Source organism: Protobothrops mucrosquamatus, unplaced genomic scaffold, assembly GCF_001527695.2.
Source record: "Protobothrops mucrosquamatus isolate PMUCROS unplaced genomic scaffold, P.Mucros_1.0 scaffold4673, whole genome shotgun sequence".
In the NCBI taxonomy this organism is placed as follows: Eukaryota; Metazoa; Chordata; class Lepidosauria; order Squamata; family Viperidae; genus Protobothrops; species Protobothrops mucrosquamatus.
The window spans coordinates 1-26,837 of NW_015390569.1; the positions used below are offsets into that span (position 1 = coordinate 1).

The 26,837-nt window shown below is 44.7% G+C and overlaps 1 protein-coding gene across 1 annotated transcript in view; it reads left to right on the top strand.

Moving 5' to 3' along the window:
- Positions 1-7,317: 7,317 nt before the first annotated feature.
- Positions 7,318-26,837, top strand: part of AIFM3 (apoptosis inducing factor mitochondria associated 3) — a gene marked incomplete at its 5' end in the record, with an annotated part of 35,347 nt that continues 15,827 nt past the window's right edge. Inside the window, 10 exons of the mRNA XM_029286714.1 lie at positions 7,318-7,485; positions 13,604-13,817; positions 14,120-14,229; positions 15,084-15,193; positions 17,465-17,509; positions 20,168-20,264; positions 20,743-20,855; positions 23,294-23,380; positions 23,708-23,799; positions 26,240-26,370. Coding sequence (XP_029142547.1) covers positions 7,318-7,485; positions 13,604-13,817; positions 14,120-14,229; positions 15,084-15,193; positions 17,465-17,509; positions 20,168-20,264; positions 20,743-20,855; positions 23,294-23,380; positions 23,708-23,799; positions 26,240-26,370 — 1,167 coding nt within the window. The remainder of the gene's footprint in view (positions 7,486-13,603; positions 13,818-14,119; positions 14,230-15,083; positions 15,194-17,464; positions 17,510-20,167; positions 20,265-20,742; positions 20,856-23,293; positions 23,381-23,707; positions 23,800-26,239; positions 26,371-26,837) is intronic.

The window sequence follows — 26,837 nt, forward strand, 5'->3', positions numbered from 1 at the left end:
TTGGAGAATAGCTTGACTCCCTCTTCTTTGGGGCAGCCCCTGAGATATTGGAAGACTGCTATCATGTCTCCCCTCGTCCTTCTCTTCGTTAAACTAGACATACCCAATTCCAGCAACCGTTCCTTATATTGTTTTAGCCTCCAGTCCCCTAATCATCTTTGTTGCTCTTCTCTGTACTCTTTCTAGAGTCTCAACATCTTTTTTACATCGTGGCGACCAAAACTGGATGCCATATTCCAAGTGTGGCCTTACTAAGGCATTGTAAAGTGGTATTAACACTTCACGTGATCTTGATTCTGTCCCTCTGTTAATGGAGGTGTTTTTTTTTCAAAAGGCAACTGGACTTTCTTATTTTTCCTTGAAGATGTTTCACTTCTCATCCAAGAAGCTTCTTCAGTTCCACTTGAACTCATCCCTCTTTCCAGTGTTGGTCCTGCTGACCAATTAATCTAGACTTCCAAAATGAGATGTTTTTCTAGCATTCGGCTGAAAACTGTCTTCCTGTAGTCTACATCCGTGATGCGTTGTCCTGGGCTCTAGAGGGCGAGAGGAGTCATTGGGTGACCCCTGCTAGTATTCGGAGCTGTCCAGTCCTTCTTCAGTTTTCTCTTTCAGTTTTTCAGTTTTCTTTTTTCTCTTTCTCAGTTTGCCCTTCACTGAACTATTCCAGATTCTGTTAAGCTTATTTAGTTTTACCCTGAGTCAGATGTTTCTAAATGTCTTGGATTGTTCTGTAAATTCAGTTTATTTAGTTAATTATTTTTTTTTATTAATCTATTTATTTGCTAACACTTATATCTTACCCGGTTACAAAAGTTCTTGATGGCTAACATCAGTTTTAACAAATTAAGTGGAAATAATCATCATGATATAAAAACACCTGTAAATAACAGCATCAAATAAGAAACAATGTAGAGAATAAGCATTTTACTTATTTTAAGTTGACGTTAACTATTTTAAATGATTGGAGAGCCAGAGCACATGAATTTCAAAGGGAAAATTGCTTGGGAAGGGAAGCATCCAGGCTGAATCTGCTTTTTTGAGCAATCGTCTCCGTTTATCTTAGGAGCCGGTTGCTTTCCTGAATTGCAGCCTGAGAAGATGATAATAAAAAGAGGACTAGAAGTCGTAAAGTTGCTTACTTCACGGGACGAATGGAAAAGTTCCCGAGATAATTCATGGGAATTGCTTTCGCTACTCCAAAGTGTCATTTCAATGCTAATCACCACAACCTTACAGTGCAGTAATCCGTTCGGTGCAAGGGCCAGGCGATTTTTGTTTAGAAACAATTAGAAAGCCCTCATGTTTATTAAATTCCTTGCGGAAGAAAATCTGCTGAGTCAAGGAGTCGTCAGGAAGGTATGAAATCTCTTTCCCAGCTTTTCATTCTGCCAACGCAGCTCTTTCGGTCTTCGGATTTCGACTGGCCTGGGGAGGGCAGGGCTGTACGGGGAGGAGGGACTGAAGAAAAACCTGCCAAGAAGGTATCCAAGGCTCATCAAAGGATGAGGAAATTTGCTCTTTGGTCATGCTAAGTAACCCTTCTGAGCAAACTTGGCAGCCCTGCCAGCTGAGCAGTTTCCATTCTTGTCAAGCTGAGGGTGCAAAAGCCAACGCACAATTGTTCTGCCTTCTCATCTGGGTCAACAGATCATCATCTAGAAACAAAGTTATAAGTAAAACCCAGCCCAGGTTTGTTAAAAACAGATCGTGCCAAACCAATCTTACTTCATTCTTTGACAAAGTGACTAAATTAGCAGACCAGCGAAATGCTGTGGACGTAGTATACTTAGATTTCTGTAAGGCATTCAACAAAGTAGACCACAACCGACTCCTTGGTAATCTAGAAAAAGGTGGAATAGACAGCATTACCACCAGATGGATTTGTAGCTGGCTGGCAAACCGTACTCAACGAGTAGTCCTTAATGGTACTACATCTACATGGAGGGAAGTAAGCAGTGGGGTACCACAAGGCTCCGTCTTAGGCCCAGTGCTCTTCAACATCTTCATAAATGACTTAGATGAGGGAATAGAAGAGGAACTCATCAAATTTGCAGATGACACCAAACTGACAGGAGTGGCCAACACCCCAGAAGACAAACTCAGGATCCAAAAAGATCTTGACAGACTTGAACAATGGGCCCTGTCCAACAACATGAAATTTAATGTGGAGAAAAGCAAGGTTTTACATTTAGGCAGGAAAAACCAAAGGTACAAGTACAGATTACGCAAAACCTGGCTCAAAAACGTTTACTGCGAGAGGGACCTTGGAGTCCTGGTGGATGATCACTTAAATATGAACCTGCAGTGTGCAGCAGCAGCAAAAAACTAATACAACCCTTGGTTGTATAAACAGAGACATAGAATCAAAATCATGTAAAGTATTAATACCACTTTATAAAGCCTTAGTAAGACCACACTTGGAATACTGCGTTCAGTTTTGGTCACCACGTTACAAAAAAGATGTTGAGAATTTGGAAAAAATTCAGAGAAGAGCAACTGAGATGATCAAAGCCCTGGAGACTAAAATATATGAAGAACGGCTGCAGGACTTGGGTCTGGCTAGTCTAAAGAAAAGAAGAAATAGGGGAGACATGATAGCAGTGTTCCAGGATCTGAGGGGCTGCTAACAAAGAAGAGGGGGCCACGTTATTCTCCAAAGCACCAGAGGGCAGGACAAGAAATGATGGATGGAAACTAATCAAGGAGAGAAGCAACCTGAAATTAAGGAGAAACTTCCTGACAGTTAGAACAATTAACCAGTGGAACAACCTGCCTCCAGAAGAGAGACTGGAGACTGGACAGTCACTTGTCTGAAATGGTATAGGGTCTCCTGCTTGAGCAGGGGGTTGGACTAGAAGACCTCAAAGGTTCCTTCCAGCTCTGTTCTGATTCGTTGATTGACAGTTGTTGGTCAAATGAACTATGATCAGCAGAGTTCCTCAACTGCTCTGGCCTCTCCAATTCTCATCCTCTTCCTCTAGGCACGGGCCAGCCTTTTTGCTGACGTATTCAAAAGTCTTTTTGTTGTGTTTTAGCCTTTCTATCTTGCCGCAGATACCAGCATTATATTCATTGAACCATTTTTTATTTCCTTTTGATTCTTAAGATAGGTTGAAAGCTCTCAGCGCCTCTGTTTGTAATGAAAACTCAATTCCTCTCCACACCACCTTTATTTTTTATAATAATTTTATTAAAAGTTAAAAGAGATAGAAACCATACAAAACTAAGAAGAATAAAACAATAAAAAAGAAAAATGGAAAGTGCAGAAAAAATTAAAAAAACAGATAGTAATAAATGTATTTAAATAGTGAAGAAAAGGAAAGAAAGTATAGAAAGAAATGAATTCCTTTTCTTCACAAAAGGTGTGAACAATTTCAGTAACTTATCACCTTCTCTTATAATACAACGAATTATATCTCTTCTTCCAATATTCCGACTCTTATCCATTAACAAATCCTTAAAAATTCATTGTGCCTTCCTAGTCAGCTAAAGTTCATTAAGAGTTACCAAGGATAACAACATTATCTGACAACATGTTAAAATAGAAGCAATCAACTTTGTATGCCTTTTACTTTTAACAGTAAATTTAATCAAATAATGTCCCAGAACTTGATTTCTTTTCATTTTTTCTTTCTTTCTTCTCACAAAATTATTGAAACACTTAACAAATCTCTTTTCTAAATACAATATAGGAAATTTGTGAGTCTCCTTCAATCCTTTGTGAAGTAAATTTTAATTGCAGGTTTAAGGGCTTTTTAATTTTTTTTTTTAAAAAATAGCAGCAATAGGATGATTAGAACATTGGTTTTAGAAAGTTACAAATGTGTGGATCCAGATGGAGTTTGAAATTAATTATAAGAATCTTTTGAAGGGGAAAACGTTGTTATTTTGAATCGTTAAAAATAAGAGCGTGATAGGAACTTTGAGGGTTGGGCTCTAGAGGAAATGAAAAAGAATTAAAACTTACAATTAAAGAAAAACGCTTAAATTTGACTTACTAATACAGAATGGAGCAAAATACTTTAATGTTGGATATATTGATGGATATTTGTAAACAATGGACCCAGAAGATAATTTTAAGATAATTTTGTCTCCTATTAAACGTAGACTATATTTAAAAGATGTTTTAAATCTAAACTTTTAAACTTTTAAAGGTGTTTAAAGAGGTTTTAACTTAGTGGATAAGGGAAACACTGTGGAGATAGTTTACTTAAACTTCAGTAACAAAGAAGACCACAGCCCACTTCTTGATAAGATAGAAAAATGCAGGATAGACAGCATCAGATGGATTCCTAATTGGCTGACTAACCGCACTCAACATGTAGTCCTCAATGGAACTACACTGACATGGAGAAAAGCATGCAGTGGGGTACCCCACGGTTCTGTCTTTGCCCCAGTACTTTTCAACATCTTCATAAATGATCTGGATGAGAGGATAGAAGAGGCACTCATCAAATTTGCAGACGACACCAAGCTGGGTGGAATAGCCAACACTGTTGAAGTTGTGGGTGCTTCATCACTGGAAGTTTTCAATATACTGGACAGCCATTTGTCTGGGATGGCATAGGTTGTCCTATTCAAGCTGGGGGCTGGACTAGAAGACCTCTGAGATACCTTGCACTCCTACAATTCTAAGTTCCTTAAGCCAAAGACTCTTTGCATGATTGGAAATGTTTCTCTCCATCTGGGCTCAGCTGGTATTGAGAGGTAAATTGCCAACTGACTCTCCTTCTGTCTTAATTGTTGAGATCTGCTCTCCCTTCCATTCCTTTCCTGGCCTCCCACCCCATCTCTCCCCACTCCTGTTGGGAAGCCACGTGTGGAAGTACCGGTACATAAATCAGTGGGCCTCAGCTGTGGATGTGGCTAAAAGAAAAGTGCTTTGGTGGTGATACACTACAGATATGGTTAGTGGAGCTGCTTCAGGAGAAAATTGGGGGGAACCGGTGGAAGTACCCCAAAGTCTCAAAATATGGTTAGATAATTTGCAGCTCACCTAGTATTGCAGGAACCAGACATTGCGTAGGTAGGGTTGTGGGCCAGAATATGGTTTGTTTGGATACAGGAGGAGTTGTAGTTGTTAGCCTTGGCTTAAGCTCTCCAGCCAAAGTCTAGTGTTGGAAGTTGTACTGGTATTTTCCTGTTAACTGATATGGACTTTCCCCCCCCCCCCCCATCTTCCCCTTCCCTCCTCCCCCTCTCCTCCCCCTCCTCTTAGTTTTAATCTTTTGGTTCATCGCACTGTCAGCCAGATGTTCAGACTGATTTGACATTTTTTTCTACTTATCAAGTCCTTTCCAAGGATCTGGGATAGGCAGATCTGGATGTTCGATGGTGTTTCAGATACCGTCGCAGGATGAAAACTGTTCTGAGTAAAGCCGCCTTTTGCAATTGACTGATGGTGAATTTGTCAATGCCGATGGTGTTCCAAGTGGTGCTCCAACTGTTTTGGAATCGCACCCAAGGCACCTATTACGATTGGTACTACCTTTGATTCTTTATTCTTATCCTTATCCTTGTCCTTGTCCCTGTCAGAATGAACAAGATGCAATGCAGGTAGTCTTCAGTTTACAAGCACAATTGGGATCAGAAGTCCATTGCTAAGCCAGGTGGTTGTTAAATGACCTTTTTGTGACAGTTGTTAAATGAATCACAGTGGCATCCCTTCCGTGAATTTTGCTTGTCAGAATCCCAAACAGCAATCACACGAACCCAGGATGCTGCGTCAGTCATAAATACAGTACAGTATACAGTATTGTTGCCAAGAGCTGAATTTTGATCGTGTGGCTATGAGGATACTGCCCAAGTTGTAAGTAGGAGGATTGGATATAAGTTATGTTCTTCAGTGCCCTTGTAACTTTGAACATTCACTAAACGAATGGTGGCAAGTTGAAGATTACCTGCCGCGTTTTGATGTCTATTTGAACACACGCTTACCATAGATGCAAGATTAGCATTACAACGTTGCATTCGCCAATTTGACACACACCCTCTGCCAAAAAAGCAGGTGTGTTGGGCACAGTGCACAAACAGCTCTTTCAGAGAAGAGCAACAAAGACAATGAGGTCTGGAGACTAAACTGTAGGATGAATGGCTAAGGGAACTCAGTATGTGTCAGAGCGTGCACAGTCATTGCGCTGAGATAATCCAGGAGTAAACACAGTAAACAGTGGTTTGTATTAAAAGGTGGTTTATCTTGCACTATCTACAATATCATACACCAGGAACAATATACATACATGTTCTAATACAGCAGGACCCAACAAACTACAATTACAGCAGGAAACGGAAGAGAGAGAACACATCAGCAGAGCCTTCCCTTTATACAAAGGCTCTTAAAGAGACACAAACCCTGCTGAGTCATTCCCATCATTACATTACACCTTCCATCTTACATTACATAAACTAGTCAGCTGTTAAATCAATACCTTGACAGTATGTCTAGTCTAACGGATTAGGGATGATATGATAGTTGTCTTCCGGTGCTTGAGGGGCTATTGCAGAGAAGAGGTGGGTCAACCTATCCTCCAAAGCACCAAGAAGCAATGGGTGGAAGCTCAGCAGAGGGAGATTCATCCTGGATATAAGGAAGAACAGCTTGTCCCCAAGAGTTGTGAGTGCTCCATTGCTGTAGGTTTTCATGAAAAGATTGGACAACCATTTATCTGGGATGGTATAAGGACCCCTGCCTTGGACATGGGGCTGGATTAGAAGACCTCCAAGGTCCCTTCCTGCCTTAGGGTTCTATGATTCCTTACTCCTCACCCAGCTTGGTGAGATAGCCAACAGGGGAACCTGCTGACCACTAGAAGGCCAGGAAGATGCCCCTCCCTTCCCAATGATGCTGGACATTGCAGTCCTCTCATAAAGTTATGTCTGCAAGTGTGCAGATAACTGTATCATCTGAATAAGGAGCAAATAGATGCACCGTTGGCTCTCTTTCCATGATGAAACAATTCACAAATGGAGGGTAGAGCAATCTGGCGTGTTGACCGTTAGCTACTTTGCACACCTACTGTGATTCTGTGCGCATGTGTGTATGTTGTACTGGATGTGTACTTCAATAGGACCGTGAAACTCCCGCTTTTTGAACAGGTGCAGCCAGACTCGGCTCGTTTCCTTAACGTCGCATCAAAGAGCTGCCCAGATTTGCCTTGTGGTGAGATGGGTGGCCAACAAATTCAATAAGTAAAAGAAATGCAAATATTCTGAGTTGGAGGGAACCCTTGGGCAATCCGCCTTAAAGTGCGCGACATTCCCAGCACAGAGAAGTTAACCAGCATCTACTAAAGTTGATCGTTTTTAAATCTGCAGGACCGAAACACTTGCGCGTAGGCGTTTTAAAAGGCTTGACTGAGGACCTGTCTGCGCCCCTGACCCTGATTTTTAATAAATCTTGGAGTACTGAGGATGTTCCTGAGGACTGGATAACAGCTGAACCCACTATAGCAGTGTTTAAAAAAAGTAGACGGAATGAGCGCGGTAAATATTAAGTCCATCCTGGCTGGAAACAATGAATGGAGGGAATGAAGTGTCCATCACCAGAGAATGATAAGATCTGAGATGGATAATTAGGGCTGCCCGTTGATTTCAAAAAATTCATATTAATTAAAACTTTAATTGATAATCAATTGCTTGATTAAAGCCTAATTTTGTGTATTTGCTATAATCCGGCAGCATCAATGCTTCCAACAGTGGGGCTTCGTTCAAACTCTGCAAATGTATAAAATAAGTCATTGTTTTGAAGGAAAAGTCACGGGTCCATTTTTCTCAATCCATTTTTCTCAATTTGGCCTCATTCCTTAATCCAGGGGTGGGCAACTAGTGCCCCTTTACGACCTGTGGACTTCAATTCCCAGAATGGCTGGCTCAGAAAGTTGAAGTTCACAGGTAGAAAAGGGGCCGTAGGATGCTGATATGTGAATTAACACTGCTAAATCAAGACTCTTGAGTCTCTTTATGAGTAGTCCTCAACTTACAACAGTTCACTTAATGACTATTCAAAGTTACAACGGCACTGAAAAAAAGTAACTTATGACCGCTTTTCACAGCTATGACCATTGCAGCCTCCCCGTGATCATGTGACCAACATTCAGATGCTTGGCAATTGACTCATACTTATGACGGTTGCAGTGTCCCCGGGGAATCACGTGGTCCCCTTTTGCGGCTTTGTGACAAGCCAAGTCAACGGGGAAGCCAGATTCACTTAACACTTGTGCTGCTAACTTAACAACTGCAGGGATCCACTTAGCAACTGTGGCAAGAAAAGTCGTAAAAGGGGGCAAAACTCACTTAACAGCCGTCTTGCTTAGCAACAGAATTTTGGGGCTCAGCTGCGGCCCTAAGAGGCAAGCCCTCTTAATGTGCCGGCACATTTCTCAGAGAAAACTCTGGAGTTTTTGCAGGGTCTGTATGTTAAAAAAAAAAAAATCAAGATGGTCTCCCAAGCCACGCAATCAAGTCCTTGCCCCTTTTGGGCACATCGTCTAAAACAGTGATGGCGAACCTTTTAGAGATCGAGTGCCCCAAAACCACCCCGGTCTGCCCCTGCCCCATCTGCTCCGCCCCCAGCCTGCCCGGCCCTGCCCACCCCACCTCGCGGGGCCACCTGCTGCCTCCATGACCTGCCGCCCGTGCCCTGCCGCCCGCACCCTGCAGCATCATCTGCACGTGATGGCACGAGGGCGGAGTCTTGTCCCTGCTGCCCCGTTGCCATGTGCTTGGCTGCGCTGCTCTGTGCAGGCTGCGCCTGTGGGCGAATCTCTTCCGGGGGGCTGCTGGGGGGGGAAGGTGAGGCCGGGGCGATGGCGTGCGTGCCCACAGAGAGGGCTCTGAGTGCCACCTCTGGCATGCGTGCCATAGGTTCGCCACCACTGGTCTAAAACATCCATCACCAACACTTGGACCATCTTGCTTTTTTAGAAACACCCCCCCCCCCCAAGCTTCTCCCATGACTTCTGGGCTGGTTCCCTGCTTGGGGCTTTTTCAGGCAAGGTGAATCTAATTTCTTTCCTAGCATTTGACCTCCACTGACTGTTTGACCGCTGTGATCTGGGCTCCTGGCTGTTTGGGAGCAACCCCTTGCCTGCTTCTGAAGCTTTCCTATACTTTCCTTCCTGGGGAGGGGAGTCGGGCTCCCCAGCAGGATGCAAATGGCTTCCCGTGAGTCAACAGGGTTCCCGTCATTAAGAGCAGCCACGGGGCACAAGTGGCGGTGAAGGCAGAAGCCACGTTGCCCGCCTCGGGGGCAGACACGTTGTGACACAGGGACTCTTCCCCTTCCAGGTTTTCTACACCAGTGGTTCCCAACCTGTGGTCCGTGGACCCTGGGAGGCCACGATGTTGCCACAGAAGTGTTATGATTGAAATCTTAACTCTTGGGGGGTCCGTGGCCATAAGAGGTATCTAAAAGGGGTCCGTGGTGAAGAAAAGGTTGAGAACCACTCTTCTACACCACGAAGGCCCCTCATTCCAGAGTGAATTTGGGGCCTTTTGCCATCACAAAAACACACACGGAGGCAGAAGCGCTCAGACATAACTTTATGGCCAAACTATAACATCTCCTTAAAATGTTTCAAACGCTCAAAAAGAATCGTGCTTTGGCATCTGGTACTTTGCGGTTTATTTAGACCTGCACATTTAGGGAATTGTTTTGTCAGGCTAAGTTGCACATTTCTAAAGATCCTTCAGACGAGTTAAATAAAGAACTAAAAAAAAAAAAAAAAGGAAGGAAGGAAGCCGGTGTTGATGGGGGCTGGGGCCCAGTGGTGAACACATCAGCACACAGTTGCCCAGCCAACTTGCCCAAGGTGGAGAAACACGGCCTTAAATGTGGCTTAATACAGATAGTCCTCAACTTGCAACCACAGTGGAGCGCAAAATTCTGTTGAGATATTTGCTGAGTGAGTTTCGCCCCATTTTACGACTTTCCTTGCCACATTTGTTAAGTTGGTAACGTGGTTGTTAAGTGAATCCAGTTTCCCCGTTGATTTTGCTTGTCAAAAGGTCGCAATAGGGGATCACATGACCCCGGGACACTGCAACCGTCATAAGTATGAATCAGTTGCCAAGCATCTGAATTGTGACCGTGGGGATGCTACAAAGGTCGTAACTGTGAAAAACGGTCATAAGTCACTTCTTTTCAGTGCCGTTGCAACTTTGAAGGGTCACTAAATGAAGCGTTGTTAGCTCGAGGACTCCCTGTATAGCGTGTATCACATAAGCTGCTAAGGCCAAAGAAATAAAGACGATAAAGCAGCGTTTCCTCAACGTTGGCAAGTTGAAGCTGTGTGGACTTCAACTCCCAGAATTCCCCAACCAGCAAAGAATTCTGGGAACTGAAGCTCACACATCTTCAACATGCCAAGGTTGAGAAACACTGTGACAGAGCATTCCCACAACCTGCCAAGTTGGGTTGGCCACAACTCGGAACCAGAAAATTTTCACCCCGCAACCAGCTGGATCTCAAATGGATACCAGCCAGTGAGAAGTGACCCTCTAGGTAGGCAAGTTGGCTCCAAAGGGGCGATTCCTCTAGCTGGCTGCCCTCCATTTGGGATGGGGAAGAAATGCTGCTGCTCAGATACTGATCCTCGGCTGGCTTGATGCGATCTGGACTCCGGGCCCAGCGTGTCTCTTTAAGGAGAGGAAGGTTGTGTCTGCTGGGCCGGTCAGGAGATCCATGGCAGCATGAGACGAGTCTAGAGAAAAGAAGAAACAGGGGAGACAGGATAGCAGCGTTCCAGTATCTGAGGGGCTGCCACAAAGAAGAGGGAAGGACAAGAAATGATGGATGGAAACTAATCAAGGAGAGAAGCAACCTGGAGAAACTTCCTGACAGTGAGGACAATTAACCAGTGGAACAGCTTGCCTCCAGATATTGTGGGCACTCCATCACTGGAGATTTTTAAGAAGAGGCTAGACAATCACCTGTCTGAAATGGTATAGGGTCCCCTGCTTGAGGAGGGGGCTGGACTAGAAGACCTCCAAGATCCCTTCCAGCTCCTATTCTATTCTATTCTATTCTATTCTATTCTATTCTATTCTATTCTATTCTATTCCATATCCTATCCTATCCTATCCTATCCTATCCTATCCTATCCTATCCTATTCTATTCTATTCTATTCTATTCCATTCCATATTCTATTCTATTCTATTCTATTCTATTCTATTCTATTCTATTCTATTCTATTCTATTATTCTATTCTATTCTACTCCATATTCTATTCTATTCTATTCTATTCTATTCTATTCTATTCTATTCTATTCTATTCTATTCTATTCTATTCTATTCCATTCCATTCCATATTCTATTCTATTCTATTCTACTCCATATTCTATTCTATTCTATTCTATTCTATTCTATTCTATTCTATTCTATTCTATTCTATTCTATTCTATTCTATTCTATTCTACTGGATTCATAACAGGAGATCCTAGAAGTAATCCTCTGGTGAGAGATCAGGATCTAGGCTTGGGCAGGAACAGAAAACAATTTAAAAAGGCTGCTGAGAATAAATGGAAGTGATTATGTTCGTGCCGGTGCTCATGTTTGACTGCTAGATCTCTTACCCAGTTCATTACTCTTCAGGCTTTCCGATGCAATCTTAAGGGCTAGGAACTTTAAAAACTTTCTAAATTCTCAGTATTTTCCATAAAGCTAGAGCTGATTTTTGCTCTCTTGCTTTCTGTGGGGTTTTTTTTTTTTTAACTCTTCAGTTTTTCAGCCTAGATGCCACCCTGGGAATTCCTGGCAGCCTCCACTCCAACTACTAACCAGCTTTAGACATTAAACAACATCTCCAGGATGTTGCCCTAACAACCGAACCGAAGGCATCTCTGACGTGATGGCATCTGTGACAAAGCTATGGATGCTGACAGCGTGCACGTGATCCTGCGTGTGTTTGTGTCCATCGGGACAGCTGTTGAATTCTTGCCCATTTCGCACAGTTTCCAAATACTGCTAGTCCTCAAACTTACAGCCATTCATTTAGTGACAGTTCAAAGTTACGACAGCGCAGCAGCACTGAAAAAAGTGACTTCTGACTGGTTTTCACGCTTACGACCGTTGCAACGTCTCTACAGTCACCTGATCAGAGCTTGGACCCTTGGCAACTGGCCTGTATTTAGACGGTCGCAGAGTCCTCAGGTCACATGATCCCCATTGGCAACCTTCCCAGTCGGCTTCCGACACGCAAAGTCAGTAGGGGGGGGGAGTCAGATTCACTTAACAACTGCAGTGATTCACTTAATAACTGTGGCAAGAAAGGTCGTAAAATTGGGCAAAACTCAATTTACAACTGCATTGCTGTGCCATGGAATTGTGGGGCTCAATTATGGTGATAAGTCGAGGATGGCCTAGGTTAGGGGTAGGCGACCTTGGCTCTTTTAGGACTGGTGGACTTCAACTCCCAGAATCCCTGAGCCAGCATGGCTCAGCTTGGAAACCTCTCCCTTTCCCCTCAGCATGCTGCTGGCTCAGGAATTCTGGGAGTTGAAGTCCAAGAGTCATAAAAGAGCCAAAGTTTTCCCCATGCTGGCTCAGGAATTCTGGGAGTTGAAGTCCACGAGTCATGAAGGGGCCATAGTTCCCCCATGCTGGCTCAGGAATTCTGGGAGTTGAAGTCCACGAGTCATAAAATAGCCAAGGTTGCCTACCCCTGGCCTATGTTCTGCTGAAGGTGGCTGGAACTCTTCCGAAGAACTGCTTGAACCCAGGGCATTAGAGATGCTTCTCTGTTTGTGAAAGGTTATACCACTTTACAAGGCCTTGGTAAGGCCACACTTGGAATACTGCATCCAGTTTTGGTCACTGTTGTGTTTTCGGTTCGCAAGCAATTGACGAAGACGCATGGTGGAAACAATAGCTCTTTATTTCTCTCTCCAACTCCAAGTAAACAGCAAAAGGCACGCAGGCCTTTTATAGTGCCTGAAACCCGGACAGTGCTAACCAATAGGAACTCAGCGTTTTCGCGCCTTGCGCATGTGCGCAAGGCTGGCGCTGTTCTGTCTGATCCCGGGCAGCTTTTGGAATGCAACCTTCTGAGCCTGCTTCTGCAGGCTCAGGACACAACAGTCACCATGATGTAAAAAAGATGTTGAGACTCTAGAAAGAGTGAAGAGAAGAGCAACAAAGATGATTGGGGGGACTGGAGGCTAAAACATATAAGGAACGGTTGCAGGAACTGGGCATGGCTAGTCTAGTGAAGAGAAGGACGAGGGGGGACAGGATAGCAGTCTTCCAATATCTCAGGGGCTGCCCCAAAGAAGAGGGAGTCAAGCTATTCTCCAAAGAAGCTGAAGGCAGGACAAGAAGCAACGGATGGAAAGTAGCCAAAGAAGCAACCTAGAATTAAGGAGAAAATTCCTGATCATGAGAACGATAAACCAGTGGAACAACCTGCCTCCAGAAGCGGTGAATGCTCCAACACTGGACGTTTTTAAGAAGAGACCGGACAGCCATTTGTCTGAAATGGTATAGGGTTTCCTGCCTCAGTAGGGGATTGGACCAGAAGACCTCCAAGGTCCCTTCCAACTCTATGATTGTGATTGTGATCATGATTATGGTTATGGTTATGGTTGCTCTCTTTGTTCCTGCAGTGGAAGTGAAGATCGAGGTGGTGCTGCCGGAGAAGGAGCGCATCAAAGAGGAGACGTCGCCCAACGGGAAGGCCAGCCCCATCGTCTACAAGGCCAATGGCACCTCACGACATTACCAGCTGGAGGAGCACCCCGTCACCCTCAACCCCTACCGGAATGTGAAGGACGTGGTGGAGGCCTCCGTTTGCCATGTGAAGGACCTGGACAATGGACAGTCAGTGGGCCCAGTACTTCTTCTTGGCTTTTAAAACTGACCCAGTGTGTCTCAACCTCAGCCACCTGAAGGTGTGTGGACTTCAACTCCCAGAATCCCCCAGCCGGCAAAGCTTCTGGGAGTTGAAGTCCACACATCTTAAAGTGGTTGAGGTTGAGAAACACTGCTTTAATCAAAATGAGGTGGGGGGGAGGCCTTCCCCCTGCAAACTCTGCATGTCCCTCAAAAGATTACTTTGCTCCCCCAAAATGGCGTCTAAAAGACGTTTAGCAAATGGCAACGCTCGTTCTTGTTCTCCCTAGGATGCGAGAAGTCGACCTGGGCTGTGGGAAGGCTCTGCTGGTGAAAGAACATGGAGAGTTTTATGCCATGGGTCATAAGTGTCCTCACTACGGTGCCCCACTGGTGAAAGGTATGTTTTACCCCCACGCCCCAGAGCATGATTTGGGGTTACCTAGAACAGCGGTTCTCAACCTGTGGATCGCGACCCCTTTGGGGGTCAAACGACCCTTTCACAGGGGTCGCCTAAGACCATCGGAAAACACATATTCCCGATGGTCTTAGGAACCGAGACACCGCTCCTCTATCCGTCTCCGCACGGCTTCGAGCTGGGGGCCGTTGCAGCGGCGGATTTGTTTCCGTCGAGCATCTCCTAAGGGAGGCTGCGCGGCTTCACGGCCCTTTCCACGGAGGAGGCTGAACTAAGGTTGTCGCCCTCTTGGCTCTCTCTCTCTCACTCTCCCTCTCCCCGCCTGGGCGCTTCTCCAACCAGGCTGGGCGGAGCTGGCGGAATGGCCTTCCTGCCCCCCCTCCCCAGCCAGCTGGACCCGGCAGGCCGGTGATCTTCGGAAGTGAGGCGAGGACAGGCGAGGCGCGCTGAGCCCCGGGCACGGTGGGTGAGTGGGCGGCATTGGTGCGCGCTTGAAGAGCCCTTAGGGTTGGGGGTCACTACAACATGAGGAACTGTATTAAAGGGTCGCGGCATTAGGAAGGTTGAGAACCACTGACCTAGAAGATGTCTCTGCAGGACTGGCCTGGAAAAGGCTTAGGGAAGTTCTGCAAGGCTCTGAAAATAGTAAACTCTTAATATCAGCTGACAAGGACACTAGAAGATCCTGACATTCTGAGGCTTCGTTTGATCCCATGTTGGTTTGTCTGCTTCTCAGTCACCCCATGTTTTAAATCTTTCCTGTGGTCACTGCAAAAGGACCCTTTTTTCCTCATGGACTAATTCTGTTGTTGCTTTCTTGGGGTCCTTCTTCACAGGGGTCTTGTCCAAAGGCCGAATCCGTTGCCCGTGGCATGGGGCTTGCTTCAACATCAGCACTGGTGATATTGAAGACTTCCCAGGGCTGGATAGTCTCCCCAAATTCCAGGTGAGAATAGAATAGAATTCTTCATTGACCAAATGTGGTTGGACACACAAGAAATTTGTCTCCGGTGCAGAAGCTCTCAGTGTACATACAAGAAATAGTGATAAGTCATGATCATAAACAACATAAAAATACATTCAGAGAACTCTGCGGTTTAACAGTTTAACAGCAGACAACAACAGTCATTTGATGAAAACATCCTGTGATCTTCTTTCAATCCGTGCCGCTGGGAAGATGCAGCAGCCCCCCCCCTCACCCCATTTTGCAGGGCTTCAGACAAATTGCTCCTTCAGTGTATTGACCCGGGTTCCTGGCAGATATCCCAGCAAGTCTCTTTAATCCCTTTAATCCCTAGACCAGTGGTGGCGAACCTGTTTTACAGGTGCCAGAGGCGGCACTCGGAGCCCTCTCTGTGGGCCCACGCACCATTGCCCCAGCCCTGCCTCCCTCCATGACCCCCTCCTTACCGGCAGCCCCCCTGGAGGAAAGTTGCCCTCAAGCGTGGCTCATGCGGAGCAGTGCAGTCGAGGACATGGCAGCCAGGCAGCGTAGACAAGACTCTGCCCTCACGCCCCATCATGCACAGTTGATGCTGCGGGGCGCGGGCAGAGGGCGTGGCTGCCATGGTGCTGCTGGGTGATCTGTGGTGGGCCCTGGAGGCAGTGAGTGGCCCTGCAGGCAGGCGGGGTGGGGGCAGAGCAGGGGCAGGGCAGGGGGTGGAGCAGGGGTGGGGCCAGTTTTTGGGCACTCGGTCTCTAAAAGGTTCGCCATCACTGCCCTAGACCAAAATTTCTCAACTGTAGCCACTTGAAGGTATGTGGACTTCACTTCCCAGAATTCCCCAGGCAGCATAAAGTTCATACGTCATCAAATGTCCAAGATTGAGAAACCCTGAAAAGTCTTACAGATTTGGACTCCCTGGACTGGGGACTATCAAAGACCTTTGAGGGGCTTCCCCTGACACACCTCAGCAGGTGTATTGAGGTTCCAGGGTGAAGTCAAGATGGGCACGAAGGAGGCAGTTTGGGCCCCTCCCCAGCTCTGCCCTGTCAGTCCTCCAGGTCATGGAGAGGAATTATAAAGGAGATGGGACTCTACACAAAACGCATGTACACACACACACACAGCCTCCTTGTCAGCAATCATGGACATAATGAAGCCTTACACAAAGCTCTGTCCGGAATAGCAGCTGATGCTGTCCCACAAATGCCCAACCAACCCTTTGCTCTGAGACCATTTCTTTGGTCTCAGGGTTGGAAGGGAACTTAGAGGTCATGTAGCCAAATCTGGGCAGGATCCCCTGGAGCAGCTGTGACAGATGATGATCTAGCCCAGGGGTAGGCAACCTTGGCTCTTTTAGGACTCGTGGACTTCAAGTCCCAGAATTCCTGAGCCAGCATGGGGAAAACTTTGGCCCCTTCATGACTGGTGGACTTCAACTCCCAGAATTCCTGAGCCAGCATGGCTCCGCGTGGAAACCTCTCCCTTTCCCCTCAGCGTGGCTGGCTCAGGAATTCTGGGAGTTGAAGTCCACGAATCACAAAGCGGCCTAGGCCTAGGCCAGAGGTAGGCAACCTTGGCTCTTTTATGACTCGTGGACTTCAACTCCCAGAATTCCTGAGCCAGCCATGCTGAGGGGAAAGGGAGACGTTTCCAAGCTGAGCCAGGCTGGCTCAGGAATTCTGGGAGTTGAAGTCCACGAGTCATAAAAGAGCCAAGGTTACCTAGACCATTCTTTATGCATGGACTTCAATTCCCTGTATCCTTTGCAATGACCATGCTGGCTGAGGAATTCTGGGAGTCGAAGTCCATCTTAACTAAGGCCGAGAAACACCAGCCTAGAGCAGGGATAGGCAACCTTGGCTCTTTTGTGACTCGTGGACTTCAACTCCCAGAATTCCTGAGCCAGCCATGCTGAGGGGAAAGGGAGAGGTTTCCAAGCTGAGCCATGCTGGCTCAGGAATTCTGGGAGTTGAAGTCCACGAGTCATAAAAGAGCCGAGGTTGTCTACCCCTAATTTCTAGCCCCATTGAAGATTTCCAGGGAAGCCAAAGTCACCCTGTGACCTGGAATCCTTGGGCTGGGAGGGACTTTGGAGGTGATCTGAGCATCCTTCTCTACCATCTGCTGGATACTGTTTTCCCCATAAGACAACTTGCCTTTCAGTGGGGTGGGGTGGGGCAGCTGGTTTAGGATTATAATGATCAAACACTTATTTGAGTGAGAGTGAAAGTTGCATCACAAAACATGATGATGTTTTTTTTCTCGTTCCAGGTGAAAATTGAGAAGGAAAAAGTGTACATCCGAGCAAGCAAACAGGTGAGCTGTAGGGTCCCCCCCCCCACTGGGCCATTTATTCTTCAGGGCAGCTTCCCTTGGGCAGTCAGGAGAATTTGCAGGACCAGGAGGCTGTTGGGGCCCAGGCCTGCACTGGCCACTGTAGTAGAGCCCTTGAGGAGCAGACTGTTCCTCCTTGTGGCACCTTTTCAGGTGAACATCTTTGCTTAAAAGGCCGAGCTTTTGTGAGCTGCATTTCCTGACCCCTGGTGCCTTGGACTAACCTTGATTTGATGGAAAGGGTACTGGTAGACTCCTTCCTATTGACTGTAGAAGTTGGAGCTAGGTTCACACAATCTGCTAATTCTAAACCAAGTTGTACAAATCACAGTTGCTGTGTTGTCGTCATAGCTTGCACTCAGTTCAATTCACAATTTTTGCTGTGTCCAACACCAGTGTGGAATGGCGGGCAGAAAGAACGTTCCCACCTGTCTGGGATTCCCTACATCAGAGGCCTCCAAATTTGGACTTCAACTCCCAGAATTCTCCAGCCAGCATGGGTAGTTTAGGGCGTTGCATGGATTAATCTGCATTTTGTTTCTTCCTGTCCTATTGAACTGGCAGGAAGGGCAGGCTCCGGGTACCTAGAGAGCCTACCCCCCTTTGAATCGTCATCCCCTCTAAGGTTAAACTGGCCCCATCCCTGTTGGCCTTTCGTAAGGCCTCGAACACTGAGCTTTGTGCCTGCCTCAAAAGGCCTTGGAGGAGCCCATCTCCTGGCTGGGCAGGCAGCTGGTTAGTGAATGCCTGGGTGCTCTGCGTTTAATTTTTATTTTTTCATTTGTGTATTTTAATTATTTGATTACAAGCCACCTACAGTCTCACAAAAGGGACCTGGGTAGCCATATAAATCAACTAACTAACTGAATGAATGAATATAAATGAATGAATGAATGAATGAATGAATGAATGAATGAATGAATGAATGGATGGATGGATGGATGGATGGATGAATATGAATGAATGGATGGATGGATGAATATAAATAAATGAATGGATGGATGGATGGATGGGTGGATGGACAGACGAATGAATGAATGAATGTATATAAATGTATGGATGAATGAATGAATATAAATGAATGGATGAATGAATGGATGGATGAATACAAATAAATGAATGGATGGATGAATGAACGAATGAATATAAATGAATGAATGAATGAATATAAATGAATGGATGAATGGATGGATGGATGAATGAATATAAATGAATGGATGAATGGATGGATGGATGAATGAATATAAATGAATGGATGAATGAATGAATGGATAGATGAATATAAATAAATGAATGGATGAACAAATGAATGAATATAAATGAATGAATGAATGAATATAAATGAATGGATGGATGGATGAATGAATGAATATAAATGAATGGATGGATGAATGAACGAATGAATATAAATGAATGAATGAATGAATGAATATAAATGAATGAATGGATGAATGAATGAATATAAATGAATGGATGAATGAATGGATGGATGAATATAAATAAATGAATGGATGGATGAACAAATGAATGAATATAAATGAATGAATGAATGAATATAAATGAATGGATGGATGGATGAATGAATATAAATGGATGGATGGATGAATGAATATAAATGAATGGATGGATGGATGAATGAATGAATATAAATGAATGGATGGATGGGTGGATGAATATAAATGGATGGATGAATGAATATAAATGAATGGATGGATGAATGAATGAATATAAATGAATGGATGAATGAATGGATGGATGAATATAAATGAATGGATGGATGGGTGGATGGACAGACGAATGAATGAATGAATGTATATAAATGGATGGATGGATGAATGAATATAAATGAATGGATGGATGAATGAATGAATATAAATGAATGGATGGATGGATGAATGAATGAATGAATATAAATGAATGGATGAATGAATGGATGGATGAATATAAATGAATGGATGGATGGATGGGTGGATGGACAGACGAATGAATGAATGAATGTATATAAATGGATGGATGGATGAATGAATACAAATGAATGGATGGATGAATGAATGAATATAAATGAATGGATGGATGAATGAATGAATGAATGAATATAAATGAATGGATGAATGAATGGATGGATGAATATAAATGAATGGATGGATGGATGGGTGGATGGACAGACGAATGAATGAATGAATGTATATAAATGGATGGATGGATGAATGAATATAAATGAATGGATGGATGAATGAATGAATATAAATGAATGGATGAATGAATGAATGAATGAATGAATATAAATGAATGGATGAATGAATGGATGGATGGATGGATGGATGAATATAAATGAATGGATAGATGGATGAATATAAATGAATGGATGGATGAATGAAAATGAATATTAATGAATGAATTAATGAATTAATATCAATGAATGAATGGATGGATGGATGAAGGAATGAATGGATGTGTGTAGAACAGCCTTTCCCATCCTGGGTGCCTTCAAATCCCCCACCAGCATCAGAATTCTGGGTGCTGAAGTCCACCTTTCTGGATGGGGCCCCGGTTGAGGAGAACTGGCCGTAGGCATAGGGATTGGGGTGTTGCCTGCTTCCGTCTGGGACTGAGTTGACCCCGCCCCTTCTCGCACCCCAGGCTCTTCAAGCCCAGAAGCGGACGAAGGTGATGGCGAAATGCATCTCCCTCAGCAACTACAGCATCAGCAGCACCAACGTGCTCATCATTGGGGCAGGTACTGGCTGGTGGAGACAGGAAGCGACCAAGGGGAAAAGGTCTCATCTTGGGGGGGGGGGGCGGTTCGAGCCCTGCTTGGATGGGGGTCCTCCTGGGGACTCCACTAAGAGGCTCAAGGAGCAGGGATCCCTTCAGAGGTCCAAACTGAGTCTGGTTTTGCCCAGATTTTCAGAGAATTGTGGGAAAACCCACAAAGACACCCCATTGTGGAAGCCCGATTCAGTTATCCGGATCGATTTTCTCATTTATTCTGAAAAATCCATTCAGTCGGGGGATTTGGTAGAACTGTTTTTGGATCAAACCTCCAAATCAAACCGTTGTCCAGCCCAATGGACGCCTCTCGGCTGGAGCGGCACCGTCCCCACTTCCTGGGAGCCTCAGGAGATACTCTGGGAGAGGGGTAGAAAATTCCCTAATGGGGAAGTCTCAGCTGGGAAAAGAGGGGTGCTTCCACCGACGGTCACTTCCTCTGGCAGGTCCTGCTGGGCTGGTGTGTGCAGAGACGCTGCGTCAAGAGGGCTTCTCGGACAGGATTGTGATGTGCACAATCGATCGACATTTGCCCTACGACAGGCCCAAGCTGAGCAAGGTTGGTGCCCACCTAGCAATTTCTCCAAGGCTTTCTCCAGGGCAATGGGTGGCTGGTCCAATTTCCCTTCCTATCCCTAACTCCTGAGAGTTGAGCCTCTTTGAATGAAACAGAATTCCTTTTCGTGCAGTTCATGGATGTCCGTGTAACTTGTTCATCCTGGATTTAAGGGCAGAGTTACTACGGAACCTCTGCTCTTTCGCCTAAAAGAGGCCGAAATGAAGCTTCCACAATCTCTAACGAATCAGAATAGAGCTGGAAGGGACCTTGGAGGCCTCCTAGTCCAAACCCCTGCTTCAGTGCTCCAGGATTTTTGAAAGATATGGTGCAGTGGTTCTGAGATAACATCTGCCAGCTCCTTCAGAACTCTGGGATGTAATCTGTCCGGTCCCGATGATTTATATTAGTCAAGGTCGGATAGGTGTTCTCTTACCATTTTTTTGCTTATTTTAATTTTTATTTCTAGTCTGTCTTTTACAGTTAGGTTTTGGTAGGTTAGGCTATAGTTTTTGTGTGTGTGAAGACTGATGCAAAGAATGAATTAAGCAGCTCTACTTTCTCTCTATTATTGTTACTTCCTTGCCATCTTCTCTCTTTAGTGGATCGACTGTTTCCTTGACTTTTTTTCTTGTTACTTACATGTTGAAGGAAATCTCTTTTGGGTTCTGGCTTCAGCCAAGCCACCCATAGGGTGCTCCCTCCAGAGCTGGACTGACCAAGGTCTGCCCCTCTGCAAACTCTTTTGGCCCAGGGAAGACTGCAGAAGACTCTCGGGTGGTCCCCAAGCAGTCTTCCCAATGGTGTGTGGGAATGACCTTGGGAGACAGGAGGAAGAACTGCAGACTAGACAGCAGACAGATAAGAGGCAGCTGAACCCCCAAAAGAAACGAGGGCACGGGAAACGTCTCGGAAGAGACCCTGCCTAGCTCCTTGGACTGTAAAGGTGAGGGGGAAGAGGTTGCTTTCAGAATCTGTTAATGGAACCTTATAATAAAGTTAGAATTGGTACTTCTGGTTCTGCTTCTTGCCTGGGCTACCTCATAACAATCTTACAAACCTGAAAGTACATCTCTCCCCCGTCACCTTTACAGTCCACGAAACTAGGAAGGGTCCCTTCTGAGATGTTTCCCGTGCCCTCATTTCTTCTGGGGGTTCAGCTGCTTAGAATAGAATAGAATAGAATAGAATAGAATAGAATAGAATAGAATAGAATAGAATAGAATAGAATAGAATAGAATAGAATAGAATAGAAATTAGAATAAAATAGAATAGAATAGAAATTAGAATAGAATAGAATTAGAATAGAAACAGAATTAGAATAGAGTAGAATAGAATTAGAATAGGAATAGGAATAGGAATGGAATGGAATAGAATAGAATAGAATAGAATAGAATAGAGAATAGAATAGAAAATAGAATATAGAATATAGAATATAGAATATAGAATAGAAAATAGAAAATAGAGAATAGAACAGAACAGAATAGAATTATTTACTGGCCAAGTGTGATTGGATACACAAGGAATTTGTCTCCGCTGCAGAAGCTCACAGTGTACCTGTAAACAGCAAGTAATAGGTTATAGATCATAAATCATAGTTACAATCAGTAATCATAAATTAGAAACAACATTTGATAAATCGTAAGAAACTAGCAGGAGAATAGAATAGAATAGAATAGAGCTGGAAGGGACCTTGGAGGTCTTCTAGTCCAGCCCCCACTCAAGCAGGAGACCCTATACCATCTCAGACAGGTGATTGTCCAGCCTCTTCTTAAAAGCCTCCAGTGATGGGGCACCCACAACTTCTGGAGGCAACTTCTGTTCCACTGGCTAATTGTCCTCACTGTTAGGAAGTTTCTCCTTAATTCCAGGTTGCTTCTCTCCTTGATTAGTTTCCAACCGTTGAAGATAGTAGGAAAGATGAGAAAAGATGAGACAATGATGAGACAAAAAGATGAGACAATGCTGTGGGAATTCACTGTTTAGCAGAGTGATGGCACGGGGGAGAAAACTACCTTTGTGTCTGGTTGTTTTGGCATGCAAGGCCTATAGTGGCGTCCTAAAGGGAAAAGTTAAAAAATAGATTATGCGAGATGTGTGGGGTCTGTAGAGATCTTCTCAGCCCTTTTATCTGGCTGTTCCCTCTTTTCTTGTCTCCCAAGGCCATTCTCCTAGACCAGGGGTCTTCAAACGTGGCCCTTTTATGATTTGTGGACTTCAACTCCCAGAATTCCTCAGCCAGGCACAACTTCTGCAAGTTGAAGTCCACAAGTAATAAAAGGGCCAAGTTTGAAGACCCCCGTCATAGACTATTATACCTCCTTAGTGAAACCCTTCAGGTGTACGTGGGATTACAACTCTCAGAACACCTGGCCAGCCTGGCACACATCTGGAAGGCTTTTTAAGGAGTATCTAAGAACAAAATTGACTTCTGCTTTCAGTCAATGGATTCCCACGCTGACCAGATTGCTCTGCGTCCTAAAGAATTCTTCCGCACGAACGACATTGAGGTCCTGACCGAAATGCAGGTGAGGTTGGTCTCTGGGGGAGGAAGCTTCAAAACGGGCCTGGCTCTCTTTGTGGGATGTGGGAAGGGAGAGTCCATGTGGACTCTAAAATGGCCTTTGTTATTCACCCAGAGATGGTTTGGTTTAACCTGCCCTTTGGAGAGCTGCTCTACTAAAGCTGGACCAGTGGAGGCTTGGTTCCATCTCCTAAAATGGTGCAGGAGGGGTGCAGTTGACTCCCTAAATCCTGTCCCCAGAGTGGACTCTGTCTGTTTGGGTGTTGCTCTGATGGGGAAAAAAAACAACAGTTAAGAAATTACTGTTAATGACCCACCCATCTTGTTTCAGGTGGTGGCTGTGGACGTCAAGAACAAGACCGCCATTTTCAAGGATGGATTTAAGATGGAGTATAACAAGCTGCTGCTGGCAACGGGAAACACGTATGTGGGCCCAGGAGGTTTTGCACCAAGTGTTGGGGGTCTTGTTTTTCAGGCACATTTGAGCCCCAAATGTGTCGGAGAAAGACTGGCTGAGCCAGGGGGAGGAGTCAAATGGGGAATTAGTCTGGAACCTTTAAGTATGCAGGATAGAAAATGGAATAGAATAGAATAGAATAGAATAGAATAGAATAGAATAGAATATGGAATGGAATGGAATGGAATGGAATGGAATGGAATGGAATAGAATAGAATAGAATAGAATAGAATAGAATAGAATAGAATCTGGAAGGGACCTTGGAGGTCTTCTAGTCCAGTCTCCTGCTTGAGCAGGAGATCCTATACCATTTCAGACAAGTGACTGTCTAGACTCTAGACTCTTCTTAAAAACCTCCAGTGATGGAGCGCCCACGATTTCTGAAGGCAAAGTTGTTCTACTGCTTGATTGTTCTCATTGTTAGGAAGTGTGCAAGCAGGATCCAGGTTGCTTCTCTCCTTGATTAGTTTCCATCCATTGTTTCCTCTGGTGCTTTGGAGAATAGTTTGACCCCCTCTTCTTTGTGGCAGCCCCTCAAATACTGGATTACTGCTATCATGTCATGCCTAGTCCTTCTTTTCTTTTAGACTAGCCAAATCCAAATCCAAATCCTGCAGCCGTATTTCATATGTTTTGATCTCCAGGCCTTTGATCATCTTAGTTGCTCTTCTCTGAACTCTTTCCAAACTCTTCAACATCTTTTTTATAGTGTGGTGACCAAAATTGGTTGCAGTATTTCAGATGTGATATACATATGTGATTTTGATTCTATGCCTCTGTTTATACAACTCAAGATTGTATTAGCTTTTTTGGCTGCTGCCACACACTGCTGATTTATATTTAAGTTATCATCCACTAGGACTCCAAGGTCTTTCTCACAGTTAACGTTTTTGAGCCAGGTTTTGCGTAATCTGTACTTGTACCTTTGGTTTTTCCTGCCTAAATGTAAAACCCTGCTTTTCTCCACATTAAATTTCACGTTGTTGGACAGGGCACATTGTTCAAGTCTGTCAAGATCTTTTTGGATCCTGAGCTTGTCTTCAGGGGTATTGGCTATTCCTGCCAGCTTAATGTCATCTGCAAATTTGATGAGTTCCCCTTCTATTCCCTCATCTAAGTCATTGATGAAGATATTGAAGAGTACTGGGCCTAAGACAGAACCTTGTGATACCCCACTGCTTACTTCTCTCCCTGTGGATGTAGTGCCATTAAGGACTACTCGTTGAGTACAGTTTGTCAGCCAGTTACAAATCCATCTGGTAGTGATGTTGTCTATTCCCCATTTTTCTAGCTTACCAAGAAATAGGTTGTGGTCTACTTTGTCAAATGCCTTGATGAAATCTAAATATACTATGTCCACAGCATTTCGCTGATCTACTAATTTAGTTACTTTGTCAAAGAATGAAATAAGATTGGTTTGGCATTTTAACAAACCCGTGCTGACTACTAGTTGTAACTTTATTTGTTTCTAGATGTTCGCAGATCTGTTTTTTTGATACTCTTTTCCAGGATCTTCCCAGGTATTGATGTTAGGCTGAGTGGTCTGTAGTTTCCTGGGTCTGCTTTTTTCCCCCTTTCCAGGTGTTCTCTAGAGTTTTACACATTTTTAAAAACCATGGTTAACCCTAATCCATTTTAGACCACATAGGAGGAGAGCTGTGTATGCTGGCCAAAAAAACAGGAGGAGACTGAACTATTTTATTTATTCAATTTAGATTTTCTTTATCCCACTTTTATTATTTTCATAAGTAACTCAAGGCAGCAAACATACCTAATAGTAAAAGGGATGAAAATGATAAAAGTCAGGAGCTGCAGTTCTCTTTCTTAGATCACAAAAAGGGATCCCTTTTGCTCAACTGGGGTAGCCAGGATTTTGTTGTTGTTGTTCTTAATTGCGAAGTCATGTCCGACCCATCGCAACCCCATGGAGAACATTCCTCCAGGCCTTCCTGTCCTCTACCATCTTCTGGAGTCCATTTAAGCCCACGCCTCCTGCTTCAGTGACTCCATCCAGCCCCCTCATTCTCTGTCGTCCCCTTCTTCTCTTGCCCTCCATCTTTCCCAGCATCAGGCTCTTCTCCAGTGAGTCCTTCCTTCTCATTAGGTGGCCAAAGTACTTGAGTTTCAACTTCAGGATCTGGTCTTCTAAGGAGCAGTCGGGGTTGATCTCCTCTAGGACTGACCGGTTGGATCGCCTCGCAGTCCAGGGGACTCGCAGGAGTCTTCTCCAGCACCAGAGTTCAAAGACCTCCATTCTTTGGCGCTCAGCCTTTCTTATGGTCCAACTTTCACAGCCAGACATTGCAACTGGGAAAACCGTGGACCAGGAATAAGGAGACTTTCTCCCTGGCTGTTCCACTTGCCCTTGTTCGATCTTTGCCCTGACTCTCCAATCTCTCCTTCCAGACCCAAAACGCTCAGCTGCAAAGGCAAGGAAGTGGAGAACGTCTTCACCATCCGGACCGTGGAAGATGCCAACCGGGTGGTCAAAGTGGCCACTGGCAAAAACGCCGTCGTGGTGGGAGCTTCTTTCCTTGGTGAGCAAAAGGCTGTGTCGACGGCCTCGGAAGCTGAGCTGATTTGTAATGTGGTTTCTTTAATCTGAGCTTAGTACGCCATAGGAACCAACGGTTGTGGTTTACTACCTAGGGTCTACGGCTTAGCATGCAAAGCAAATCCTGCTGCTTTTAGTTTATTGTACAAACCGTGATTGATGGTTTAGTTAGTACAATGTGTGAACATTGGCCAAATATCTCTTGAAAATTAAACTCTGGCCCCAAGATGGAGATGTGTGTGGGGGGGTTCCCCATCAGTTCTTTTTTTTCCTTGTTTCGCCCAATTTGACTTGTTTCAGCAGCCGGGTTATTTTGTATCAAGCAAGGAGGCAGCTGCTAGATATTGCTTGATACAGGCAGATTAACTCCACGGAAGGGTTTCATGCAAATTACTTTAATTCATCGGGCATCCTCAAGACATTAACTTACAGTTACTGTAGAGATTCTTC